The sequence below is a fragment of the Orbicella franksi genome, chromosome 1 (assembly GCF_964199315.1).
Source record: "Orbicella franksi chromosome 1, jaOrbFran1.1, whole genome shotgun sequence".
Lineage (NCBI taxonomy): Eukaryota > Metazoa > Cnidaria > Anthozoa > Scleractinia > Merulinidae > Orbicella > Orbicella franksi.
The window spans coordinates 4,494,262-4,508,509 of record NC_138145.1 but is presented as its reverse complement, the minus strand read 5'-3'; the positions used below and the strand labels follow the sequence as shown (position 1 = coordinate 4,508,509).

General features: G+C 38.7%; 1 protein-coding gene across 1 annotated transcript; it reads right to left on the bottom strand.

Moving 5' to 3' along the window:
* Positions 1–8,286: 8,286 nt before the first annotated feature.
* On the bottom strand, positions 8,287–14,244 carry LOC145486447 (uncharacterized). Its single transcript, XM_081465123.1, has 6 exons — positions 14,172–14,244; positions 12,234–12,384; positions 11,557–11,649; positions 10,887–11,018; positions 9,739–9,794; positions 8,287–8,559 (listed from the first exon to the last, which is right to left on the bottom strand). The coding sequence occupies exons 1-6, from the start codon at positions 14,226–14,228 to the stop codon at positions 8,476–8,478; spliced, it is 573 nt and encodes a 190-aa protein (XP_081321249.1). The 5' UTR covers positions 14,229–14,244; the 3' UTR covers positions 8,287–8,475.
* Between the last annotated feature and the right edge of the window lie 4 nt (positions 14,245–14,248).

The window sequence follows — 14,248 nt, the reverse complement described above, 5'->3', positions numbered from 1 at the left end:
TTAAAAACTATCACAAAAAAGAAATGTTTTAAGGTTCTTTTTAAAAATCGCTATGCTCTCAGACTGTTTGATATAAAAAGGTAGGTCATTCCAAAGTTTCGTGGCGTAAAAAGAAAAGGATCTTTGACCGTATGTACATGTTTTCACGTCCGTAACTTGTAAGAGTAATTGGCCAGATGATCGAAGAGAACGAGCTGGTTTATAGTCGTTAAAAAGAGAAGTTAAGTAGGTTAGTGAAAGACCATTAAGTGCTTTGTAGGTTAATAGTAGGATCCTAAAAACGATGCGTGATTTGACAGGAAGCCAGTGCAGGTCCTTGAGGGCGGGAGTAATATGTTCTTTCCGCTTAGTTCCGGTAATACATACTTCGTTCACACGATTCAGATGTTAATCAGTCGCGCCTCAATGTTCTGAATTCGCTGCAGTTTATCATGCTCAAGCTTAGGGAGGCCGTAAAGTATACTGTTGTAGTAATCCAGGCGTGAAATGACAAAAGCGTTCACGATACATTTGAGATTGTCATGTGAGAGATATTTTCTCATCCGGCTTATTGATCGTATTGCCAGGATTGCCTTCTTACAAATGTCATTAACGTGTTGTTTTAGGCTCAGTTCCTTGTCTAATATGACACCCAAATTGCGTACTTTGTTAGACAGTTCGATTGTAGTATTGCCAAATGAAAAACAATTAAGAACAGGATGTTGTGCAAAACGGGAAGTAAATTGGATGACCTCTGTTTTACCAGGGTTGCATAAGAGCATGTTTAGAGTGTTCCAATTTATAACATCGTCAATGCAGTTTCGAAGAGTGTCTAAGGTAGGAGAACAGTCATTGGGATTTATAGCGATATAAAGCTGAGAGTCGCCAGCATAGAACATGGAGTCAAGTCTGTGTGCAGCTACAATATATCTTGGAGAGGTGCCACGTACAAACTAAACAGAAGAGGTCCCAGAATTGACCCTGGGGGAACGCTAAAATCTACAGAGCGAGGACTAGATGTGGTATCCACTATGATGACTGATTGCGTTCTTCCACTGAGGTAAGTGGAGAACCACTTGAGTACAGTGTCGGAGAAACCAAAAAGGCATCTTAGCCTGGATATGAGAATATCATGATCCAAGGTATCGAAGGCAGCGGACAGATCTAGCATGACAAGGACAACATCTTGACGATGATCTAGAGTCATTAGGATGTCATTCATTTGTCATTTGTCAAATGTATTAAAGGAACATGTCAGTTCCAAATATTACACGCGACTTGGTTTAAAAAGCCTTTGATTTTAGTCTGCGAAAGTTGGCAAAACAAATAGCTAATCAATGAATCAATTAAAAAAAAATAATAGGTCTACGAATCTGATGAACATACTACCCATGATAATCCTCTCGGGTTTTTAGTCTGTTTCTCGGATCTACTTTTATTTCAGTCTCGGTGCAACTGAAAGCGACCCCATCAGATGTCAGCTATTTAGTAGAGATAAGAAGTTCATCAGGATAACTAACGACTGCTACGCGACTTGCTCCATTTCTGTTGGTGAGATATGACGAAAGTATCTTACAAGTAATGCGATAAGTAGCGGGAAACGTGCTCACCAAAAGAAAGGTTTCTTAAGAATGGCTGGCCGACAAAATTTCGTATAGGGCAGCATATTTAAAATTATTTCAAATTTGATTCTGCAGTGCTGTAGAGGAATCTTTGTTACAATATTTGCCTAATAGAAATCACACGAAGGTTTTAAATAAGGACTGTGCTAATTAGCATTAAAAAAAAAAAAAACATGAGAAGGGAATGGCTCTGGTATTTGTAGTCAAATGACGCCATCGTGCAAATCACCTATTTGCAGGAGCGTTTGATAGGCCTCGTTCGATATATCAATATTCTAACTTGGCTCCGAAGCTTTTGGGTCAAAATTGTAACTTTTAGATAAGTCTCTTTTGTCTCTCAATTTCCAAAACAGACTCGGATTAAAAGAAAACAACACCAAATATAGAAGGTTGTCCTGAAAGCCTCGGAGCCATGTTAGAACATTTTTACATCGAACGTGGCCTATTCTCACTCTTTTCACTTCTATATGTAAATTCTACAATCTCCAGGCTTGAAACTTTTCTTTGGACATATCACAACAGAAATGGACAAATCATTCCTTACGGAAAATACACGTAAGCCTTACCTCAATTTCTTCCAAGTGAGCCCAATTTACGAAGGTCTCAGTATCACTTCCTATTTAAAAATAATCATCTTTCTCATTGCATTCAGTTAATACATTTCAAATGATGGTTCGGAACATACCAGAAATGTTTGACAATCTCTTTGATCAAAGGTAGGAGATGCGAAAGAAAGAGCAAGTGGTGAAAGTTTCGATATGATCGTGTCACATTATGTATACTCTGCCGGATTGCGTAATTTTGCCTGACCATTTTATGACTAAAATTTTATGACTAAAAGTCTAGAAAAGACCATATATGTTCAGATAGTAAATATTATCGTAATCTTTTTCGCCACTTTAGGGCTTAAAAATAAATTGGGCTAGGATTTGATCGGGAATTGAACAGCATTAGAACCAATGACCTCTGCAATATCAGTGCACTGCCCTACCGTGTAACCGAGCTATCAAGCCAACTGGAAGATTATAATTATACCTGCAGATGGAATGATACATTAGTGAATATTTTGTTTCCGCAACTGTTTAAGTGGCAGTCCCGCTAAAAGCGGTCCAGACCAAAAATAGTTTTCCTTCATTTTTTGTCAGTGAAAAGGCTTTCACACATATATATAAAAAAGCAATTTATTATTTTCCAATTCCTTATTTTTGCTTTGCTACGAGCCAAAATTGAATTTTGGTCGAACTGAGGTTGCCGACCGTGATCAGAAAGGTAAAATTCACCGATTTTGTAAAGCGTGCTACGTCGTCTAAAATGCAGCTCACGGAATTTCGTTTTCATGCGAATTTTAAGGTACATTCATTACTTTGACTGACGAAATATGGAAACTTTTCGAAAAATTCTAAGCTTACCAGCGAGGCTGGAAGATACCCTACTCCGAGGCCTTTGATCACCTACTAAAATTTAGTCAAATTTGACGGGGAAAATCTCAAAAGTTGGGTCTAAATGAAGCCTAAAAAACACATCACAGTAAATTTCATACCTTAATAAACCGTTCTATAAGTTCAAACCGGTGGGCATCTCCTTGGATTGCACGCGAGAACAGATTAAAATCTGCCACAGTCAGTGTGTTTACATGGCTATCGCTCGTGTCAAAGCTTATTTGCATAACCCTAGCATTCGGTGAAAATACATGTTCTTCCGTTCAGGTTCGTTTGTTGACCTTCTGAGTAGTGGCAAATAGCTTCCTTTAATACTTGTGTACACTCTAGATCCAGTTTTGAGGTGAACGTTGCGTTTAAGTTGATCAGTTCTCAAGACTTGCGAGACTCCAAAAGTAAATAATGACGCCGGTCTGCAGAAATTAACCTTAGCCGTCGTGCTGACCCTTCGATAAATTCTGCCACAGAGGTAGCACTAGGAGAAGAGGAAAATCGTAAGTCTTCATTTACCGTTTAATGGCAACTGAATCCTGTACTACTGCCAAGACTACTGGGAGCTTGAGGGCTATATGCCCGAATTTGAAAAACAACAACAACGAACACTTGCCGGTTGCATCGCTGGGAAATGAACCTGAATGAACACGACACGCTTGAATGGAACTATGTTTTGCGATGAATGATGGGCTTTACTTCTGTTTTATGCTTGATACTTGTCTTTTAGTATCTTGCACAGCGCATAAAATAAACTTCGGGATCCGTTTATCGGGCCGTTTATACAACGAAAGCTGTACCAGCTTCGTCAAAATGTCACACAAGTTGTAACGTGACCAATTACCCGGGAAGGGGATACTCCCTTATTTAGGCTATATAGGTATCTGTATGTGAGGCCCCAAAGGGTAGGGTTTTTTCAGCCGTTTGGGTCATAAATAGGGTATCGTTTTTGGTCATTTTGGTTGTAAATTGGGTATGGTTTTAGCACTCTAGTCTTGAATTGGGTATGTTTCTTAGCAGAAGCTACTTTTTCATCATTATCAATAAGACCTTCATAACGCATGCTTAGGGCAACTGTGTCAGCCGCAACGGTCATAAATAGGCTATCGAATCTTTGGTCAGGTCATAAATAGGGTAGGAAAAAACGCAGATTTTGGTCATAAAGAGGGTAAGGGTTTTGGGAAGTGCGCCGCACACCCCCACTCAACTTTTCTGGAAGCACCCCCCTCCCCCCCTGGGCCAATTACCAGGGGCCGAGGGCAAATCCCCTACCCCGCGCGCTGATCATTAGATTTGGCAAGATTTGCTCATTTCAATATTGATGATGAAAAAGCCACCCATTAATTTTTTGGACTAGTGCAATCTTTTCAGTATGACCGAACGACGACAATCATGGCACCTTTTCAATTTTTATCTACCTTTCCTCGGAAAATATAAGGAGTTGCTAATACACGAGGGCGGAGGAAGCAGACGTGGACCTAAAGTTCACTTTTCCTTTCTCGTTATCAGCCGTTCGTTTTTCATAGAAAACACAATGGAAGAAAATCAAAAGATGGGACCAAGAAACCTTCCAAAAAACGTCCATATCGAAGCGCATCATTCATCGCAAAACATAGTTCCATTCAAGCGTGTCGTGTTCATTCAGGTTCATTTCCCAGCGATGCAACCGGCAAGTGTTCGTTGTTGTTGTTTTTCAAATTCGGGCATATAGCCCTCAAGCTCCCAGTAGTCTTGGCAGTAGTACAGGATTCAGTTGCCATTAAACGGTAAATGAAGACTTACGATTTTCCTCTTCTCCTAGTGCTACCTCTGTGGCAGAATTTATCGAAGGGTCAGCACGACGGCTAAGGTTAATTTCTGCAGACCGGCGTCATTATTTACTTTTGGAGTCTCGCAAGTCTTGAGAACTGATCAACTTAAACGCAACGTTCACCTCAAAACTGGATCTAGAGTGTACACAAGTATTAAAGGAAGCTATTTGCCACTACTCAGAAGGTCAACAAACGAACCTGAACGGAAGAACATGTATTTTCACCGAATGCTAGGGTTATGCAAATAAGCTTTGACACGAGCGATAGCCATGTAAACACACTGACTGTGGCAGATTTTAATCTGTTCTCGCGTGCAATCCAAGGAGATGCCCACCGGTTTGAACTTATAGAACGGTTTATTAAGGTATGAAATTTACTGTGATGTGTTTTTTAGGCTTCATTTAGACCCAACTTTTGAGATTTTCCCCGTCAAATTTGACTAAATTTTAGTAGGTGATCAAAGGCCTCGGAGTAGGGTGTCTTCCAGCCTCGCTGGTAAGCTAAGAATTTTTCGAAAAGTTTCCATATTTCGTCAGTCAAAGTGGCTCGTAGCAAAGCAAAAATAAGGAATTGGAAAATAATAAATTGCCCTTTTATATATATGTGTCAAACCCTGTTCACTAACAAAAAATGAAGGAAAATTATTTTTGGTCTCGAAGTCGAGTGGACCGCTTTCAGGGTGACTGCCACTTAACTAGCTACTGTAATTACCGAACTTACTTTATTCACGCTAACTGTTTAAGTTGCGTACGAAACTCTGAACATCTTTATATCTTTTATCTTGAAAGATGTTAGAAACAAATAGGTGACTCGGGGTTTCGATACTTTTCTGAGAAGATGAATTATTGCAAGTAAGGCCCAGTCGCCGAACTTTTCATGAGCCGAACCTAATACCTTGAATTAAGTAGACGAAGAGATCGGCGTCTGAATCAGTTAAGAACGGCTATTTGAATTTGGAACGGCTCAGCCGTTCTTCCCGCCTAGCTCGGCCGGGAATTTCGGCTTTGGAACGGCTTTGATTCAGACGTCGAACTTTTCATGTGCCGAACCTAATACATACACCTTGCCTGAAAACCGCCAACCTTTCGATGTGTTTTGGTTCAAACTAAATAAAGTTCGACAAATTAAGTTCGACGGATCTGAATCAACAGGTGTGGTTTGATAATCTGAGTCGGTCCAAATTCCAGTTAAGTTCGGCTCATGAAAAGTTTGGCATCTGAACTGGGCCTAAGTTGCACGTGATGACTGTGACGCGCGCGGGGCAATATTACCAGTATCAGACCGAGCCCTCCGCTTTCGAACCTCTCTCTCTTCCGCTTCCAACAAAATAATGTCAACATATCCAACTACACACAACCGATATGTATCGAGTTATAGAAACGCGAGTGAAAGTTTAAGAGAACTGCAAAATGGCGTAGAAACACTCACCTAGGGCTCGTTTTCCCAAACATTCAGTCGGGTCTCTTTTAAGGTGGCTTACTACAGTTTTGATGCATTATAACAGCCCAACTTCTAACTCTTTCGAAAAATGTTCCAAAATGTTTTTCCTTTCTCTATTTACTGTTTTCTTAAGACTTTTACCATTCTATGTGAAACTTGAACAATTAAACGTCAACAAATGGCCAAAATGAACGACCGAGTACCTAAGAAGAGACTGGGCACTAGTACAAATCACGTTAAATTACGTTTTTCTCAAAATCTACCCGTATGACCCCGGCTCAAAATTTCAGGAATGAGAAATTGGCTCTGATTTATCATTCATGCAAAGAAAAATAAAAATCTCTATTACAGATTTTTCGCAAACTAAGAAAATGTGAAATCAAAAATAGCTCAGAATCTGTCTTACAGATTTTTTTAAAATTTTGGCTCTAAACGTAATTCAACCCTACAAATCGATCGTGAAAATTTCATCATGGGTTGTACGGCAGATTCTCGAGCAATCTTTAATCAAAGATTAGCTTTTACAAACTTGGACGAGAATTGAATTGCGCATGCCCTTTATTTAAGCGCGCGCTCATGTGACGCCATGTATCGCGTGCGAGAAAGCAAGAGTAATTTAGAGCTTTTTTACCGGTTGTTTATCGAGCCTTTTTGTCATATTTTTTTGGCCCTAGTCTTAAACACATGTTTGAACGTATGCTACGTATACTGACGTATACTGCTACTACTACGTATACTGAAGTGATTTAACGCCTTTCAAGATTTAACGCCTTTCAAGTGCTGAAGTGGTTTTCGTTTCTTCTTAGGGTTGCTTGCGTCATTTGTGCACGCGCGTTAATACTGACATCTGGCAAGCAATCATAGCGCGCGCTACTAGTTTCCAAAAAACTGTAGTAAGCCACCTTAAACAATTAGGGTGTTCGCTCTCGATATCTGTCTACATGTAGCAATTATTTAGTGAGCTCGATCGAGATTTCTATTTAACAACAGAGTGTTTTAGTCGAGGAATTATCGGCTGATAGTTGCCCCGTGGAAATTTGAGGCTTCGAGGGAAAAATTGCATTGCCAGCATAGACACTCTATTGCCTATATTGTTCACCACTAATTTTTTTTTCCGCGCAGCTGCTCAGTTGCAAGATCATATTGAATTATTTTCAACATTTCTAGATGAAAGGCGTAACAGTCAAATATAAAATTTCAATAAAAGAAAACAGACAAAACCAGCTAAATGCCGACCAATCATATATTTTATTTTAGCCCCCTTGTCTATAGAAAAAACATTTAACGGACGAGAACTATTCGGCCGGATATTTCCCTCGGACGGGCACTACGTTTACCGCAAACGTCTAACCGCACTTTAAAGTTAGACGTTTTCCGTTCGCCGTTGCAGTTCTCCGTTTCCTAAACGGTCGATGCCATTTTCGCGACAGTTATGGTTGTTTTTTAACTATCAACGAATTTTCTTTTACTAAATTAAATTAAAGAAAAAAGAAAATATGTAAGTAATCACCCAGCATCGAACCCGGAACCTCTGTTTCCTAACATCCCTCTTAAACTACTACACTACCAGGTTGCGGGTTTAAAGGTTTGAGGGAAAATTTGGACATGGATTATAAGATTCCCGATAAGAGTAAAAATCTTGAGCTCAGAATCTTATTTTGAATTTGTTTACGGTAGATACAATTCATTTACAAGATTGTGAAGTTTTCCGTTGTACTAAAGTTCGAAGGCTTTTTTTTTTGGAAATATCGCCGGATAATTCATTTGCCGAGAAGACAAAAAGAGGGACATTGAGGATTTTCGCGACTTTAAAATATGGCTACCCAATTCAAGTGACAATCCCAGTCAGAATGATTTCGCTTAAGGATGATACGTTATACTCCTTAGCAATGTATTATTACTGACGTACTTAAAAGATCATTAATTTAAGGAAGTTTAGGTCATCCACCGACAATTTCTATGTGTTGATGAATCGGCCTCATCAATTACCACCCCATAAAAAACTATAATTGATTAAAAGTCAGGAAATCATTTCACTACTGTGTATAACCAATTCACTGCTGTGTTTTATTAGGATTGAAAAGACATACAGAAAAGAGAATTGTAATGTTTAACAACAATAAACTTTGAAATTGTCAAACTTTCGCCTTTAACGTTTCGCCATTCAAATAGCAGAATCTTCTTGATCGTTTGCTAGTACGTCGTAGCCACTATTTCAGCGCAGACAAACATGATGTGATCCTCGTTGTAAATTTGAATTACTACCCTGGCGGTCATCTAAATATTTGAAAAAGAAAAAGGAGGAAAAAAAAAAGAAGCGTGAGAAACTGCATTGTCAGTCATAATTCAAACATACATGACAATGAACACACTTTATGTGAGGGTATTTGCCAAACTACTGGGCATGTTTGGTGATAGTGGATACGCTGATATCTAACCTATATATAAAGATGATTAGAATAATGCGTGTTTGCTTTTGCTCATTGCAGATACTTGTCACCTGTTAAAGCCTATTCCAACAATATGAAATATGCACCTTATTTAAGATGGAGCCATGGAGAAAAATCAAATTGCTTAGTTCAAATGAATATCTTTGCTTTGAGACTGAGAATTTTAGAATGTTATCTAGTGGACTTCATTTTCATCTGGCCTTCCTTGTTATAGAAATACTAAATATGCAGAAATTAGTGTCAAAGGGCCATTTTTGCAGGGGGTCCACCTGTAACCTAAAGGGAATAAAATGTTTTGACCAACTGTTTCCGCGATAATCATTTACTCACGAAACCCAACATTTTTGCCAAGGTTGAGCAAAATCAGTGATTTAAGCTGTATCGCCTCCTGCCTGATTTTCTCATGGACACACTCTTATTCTTCTACAAGCTATTCCAGTGGCGAACTTGATAAACAAGTAATATAATTTACATTGCACATGTATTTCTTGAGTCTTTGCGTTTTGGCACTTGAACGAGGAAAATGTAATTCTAAACTTGCTTAGAATCCTCCAGCGTTTCCAAGACTTAAGGTCTCTCCAATATAGAAAATTAAGTGTTTTTTTGTTTTCGTTCTTGGAAATTAACCAATGGAAATAATTCTATCGGCGTTGCCTGGAGCAAGATCCACTGAAGATCTAATGTCACTGATCCGTGTCAGCTTAACAGAAAGACTAGCTTGTTGCGTTATCTGCAAATTACCGAGGAGTGACTTCGCTGGCCGATAGGAATGGTTAAGAGCTTATTTAGATTGTGGCTGGTATCTTTCCTAACCGTAATACTGAGTAATGGTCAACAAACACGTTATATCAAGCGACAATTCGTCATATAATGGTCCTTTTTGGGAATGTGTTCCCTGGATATCCCTGTATTTTTGTCCCTCTATAAGTTTGACACCTCCATTGGGAGGAAAGCTGGAGTTAGTATGCTTTAAAGAGAGTTGACGGTATAATCATACATTAATTACCTTGAAACCTGGTGGCAATGAAGTCATTACATCAGAAAGCGTCCAGACATGAGTCTCTACGAAAAAATTACGACAACAGCAACATTTAAACGTTGTGAAGAGAATAACATTTATAATAGTAAATAAGATTAGAATGAGGAATTAGAACGATGTGCAATTGAATGTTGTAATCACTGGAGCAGAATAATCATTATATCTATTGATAAAGTATATGAAATGTAATGAACCAATAAAAACTCAACGCAAAGGTGGCTCGAAGAGCAATGAAACATTTCTGAGGGAGCATTGCATAATTTTGGCTTTTCATGTCTTGAAATTCGCTGAGTGGGTGGGTGGCGCAAGTAAAATCGTAATATGTAAAATAAATCTGAAGAATACACAATCCTAGTGATGTCAATAGGCCCCCTCAAAAATCTGATATTTTTAGGATTAAGACCCGTGTAATGAAAAGCGCATTAGCCAAGAGTTCATCACCGTCAAAATAGAACTCCGTGACCGTTGTAAATTCAGTAAGTTTTCAAGGATATTTTTGTTCGTTAGATTTATATAAAAATAATAATTTATAACAAAAGGTCATCGTAGAGTCAGGTAAAAGGTTAGGTCTGCATATGAGTTAGTTCCCAATCACTTCATTGCTTCAGCACGAACTATTTCAGTATTTTTCTTTAAAAAAATGTTGTTGGATTGCATATCCTCCAAGAAAATCGGATAGATGATTAATTACGCGTTAATTTCGCGTTAAAATAATCTATCTATGGAATTTACTTTCCTTTCGTCGTCGTGACGATGCCTTTTTATTCCTGAATTTTATCGAAAAACGCACTCAAGCAGACGGTTGCCCAAATTAAACCAAATAAATCGCGATTTAGGCAATCAAGTCAAAAGCCGGCTCATAGGCACTCGTTTCTGCAGAATCAAATATGACCAGGGCGGTGATATTTCCATGGTGCATAAGACAAAATAAATAAGGATGTACATTAATCGGAAAAAGAGAAACAGACTACAAAGCAATAATTTCGTTAGATAAACATTCTTGCATAAATGAAAGACTTTCACCTAGTCTCTACGGTAAAATAACTAACTAAATGACTCAAGTGCTTTTATCAACCCAGGCTATTGGCTATTCTTACTTCCCAAAGGCCACTTACCACCAGCAGGCAAACTGCACATTTCTGGAAATCGTGGACAGACATAATACCTATATCTCTGCACAAAGGGGTAGTCTGATTCTGGTTCCCAAGTCAGCTCAGCCTCCAGCGTCGCAGCAAAAACGTCTACTGCTGTTAGAGCCAAAGATATGAGTGAGAAAGTCGCGAGGGCTACGTCACAACCTTTCGCAAACACCGACGACAACGTAGCGGCAACAAGAACATTCTTTTGCCAAACAAAAGATTAAATGAGCAAAGTATGCCGGTTTTGTACGGGCATTGTGAATCGTTTAACATTTCTTAGCCGTCTTCTGCAAAACAGCAGCATTAAATATCCATCTTGTTTTTGGAAAACGCTAAACGATTAAGGGTTATATTAATCATAATTACGAAATTCTCAATAAAATTCAATATTTTTAGAGAAAATGATGTCGACTTAGGCTTAGCCATCGCTGATGCATAAGGTCCCTGTATTACTTTATTTTGGACATTTTCACCAGTAACTACGATAAAATAACACAGAATTCACCTTCTGCTGCATGTGATATGCTCGTAAAACTATCCGTATTGCCTCTGTTTTTTTTTTTCGAAAGCGGTTGCCATGGAAGCATCACGTTGTCCATTTTTAATTTTCAATCAGTAGTTACAGTTAAATTCGTTGTTAGCTTACCAGGGGTGAATGTCAGGCTGATGTTGCAACGTTTTCCAGATGGTATGAAAGGCCATGGGTAAATTTGAATCTTTGCTGTCTCGTCATGTGGATCTGCGAAAAAGTTCGGATATAATAAACCTGAAAATGGAATCGCAGGTCATAACTGTGTTTAGGGGAAACGGATCCTCTAAAAAACTGTCAGGAAAAAACCGAGCATCGACTGGCAAGAGCTGAAAAGTCGAATTCTTTTATTATTTTTTTCTCATAATAGATTTCGGGCAGATAAATAAGAGACCAGGTGTCAGTTGTTTCCGTCAAAAGTCCACTGAGTATTCCTATTTCTCAAAAACAAGAAAACCTGATTTAGTGCCGGATCGACTGGCAAACTGGCCAAATATTTAACTCATGATTCTTATCTCTGAACTCTCTTGGAGTCCCCACCTCAGATTGGACAGCTTATTTCTCTACGCCGTGCTAGCGAAACTATATATATGTTATGGGAATAGTTATTTTCCTATATTGTAGTACCCTTGCGGACTAGAAACTGACAAAGTTATTTGACATGCAATTTTCCAGGTGCAAAGGGTGCTGGGAAGATTTTTTCGCTGTGATTATAACATTGTTTTTAGTCACCATCATCATCGCTATCATTATTATCATCATCATCATTATTATCATTAATTAATTAATCTTACCGCAGAATTTTGCTTGCTTAATTTCCAAACCTGTGAGAGTTCTTGCGTCATTACCAATGACGCTGAGAGCCAGACAAATGGCGAAAACAAGAAGCTGCTGATTGATTAACATCACGGTTTTAAAAATCTGCAGACTGGGAGCCAAACCCTTCTGATTAAAAAAAATAGGGATGTTTTATGACGTTGGTCATGTTAGCGAGACTTTCTAAAGTATACATTACTTAAGTCTAACGTAGCCCCATAAGAATGTTTCTTTCTTTTTCAGTTTATGTTCAGTTTGTAAGAGAAACGAGCGAATTATTCCATAACCTGATAGGTATCCAATTTTAAGTCATTAATGGATGGAAGGTAGCCTTCTGCAATGCGATTCTTTTTAACATTATAGGGATAAATTTGATTTGCCCATGTAATGGAGAAATCGAAAAACGCCAGAAAGCCTCGTTAGCTAGCACTGCCGTGACTGAAATGAGCCTGGAATTCGATCCTCACTCAGTAATTCGCTCGTTAGTCAGATTATTTCCACGTTCTCGTCTCCTCTTCCCTAACCTGCAACTGTGTCTGCTCTGATAGAGGGTTACGGATTCAAATTGCAGTTGTTTTCAGAAGAATAACACTCAGTTTCCTCATCGAATGATTTGTTTTGCTGGCCCTGATATTTCCTCGTGAATATTTTTAGATGCTGGACGAGGTTTTTTTTCACACTCTCCACTGAAGTCAGGAGATCGCCCAGCGCATGGGCTCGCATAGTTTGTTTTGAGGGGAATCATCTAACAAACGCATGGTTTGTAGTTTCTAAAACCTTAGCAATTCGCCATTTTGGTGGTGCGTAAGAGTAATTTCTATCCACTGATTCAATTATCATCCTCTTTTTTGCAACGATTGAATGAATGAAGTCCTAAGGACAGAATCATCGATATCAGAATAGCTCTCGACCCACTAGGGGATGTTTATGGTGTGTCATGAACATACAGCCTACCCAAAATCTTTTTTAGCTACATTTGTCAAATGTATTACATAAACATGTCATGATCAGTTCCAAATATCACGAGTTGGTTCAAAAAGCCTTTGATTAAAGTCTGCGAAAGTTGAAAAACAAATAGCTAATCAATGAATCAATTAGAAAAAAATAATAGGTCTATGAATCTTATGGACATAAAAATCCTCTCGGCTTTTTAGTCCGTCTCTCGGATCTACTTTCATTTCAGTTTCGATGCAACTGAAAGCGACCCCATCAGATGTCAGCTATTTAGTAGAGATAAGAAGTTCATCAGGATAACTAACGACTGCTTTGATACTAAGCGACTTGCTCCATTTCTGTTGGTGAGATATGACGAAAGTATCTTACAAGTAATGCGATAAGTAGCGGGAAACGTGCTCACCAAAAAAAGGTTTCTTAAGAATGGCTGGCTGACAAAATTTCGCATAGGGTAGCATTTTTTAAATTATTTTAAATTCGATTCTGCAGTACAGCAGGGGAATTTTTGTTACAATATTTGCCTAATAGAAATCACACGAAGGTTTTAAATAACGACTTTGCTATTTAGCATAAGAAACAGGGGAATTTAGGGAATGGCTCTGGTATTTGTAGTGCAGATTAATTATCTATTTGCAGGAGCGTTTAATAGGCCACGTTCGATATATCAATATAACTTGGCTCCGGGGCTTTCGGGTCAAAATTGCAAATTTCTTAATTTTTTTTTGTCTGCCAATTTCCAAAAGAGACTCGGATAAAAAGAAAACAACACCAAATATAGAAGGTTGTCCTGAAAGCCTCGGAGCCATGTTAGAACATTTTAACATCGAACGTGGCCTACTCGCACTCTTCTCTCTTCTCTATGCGAATTCTACAATCTCCAGGCTTGAAACGTTTTTTTGGACTTATAACTCACCACAGAAATGGTCGAATCATTCCTCACGGAAAATGCACGTAAGCCCTACCTTAACTGAATTGAACAGGGAATTGAACAGGATTCGAGCCAACGACCTCTGCAACATCAATGCAGTGCTCTACCATG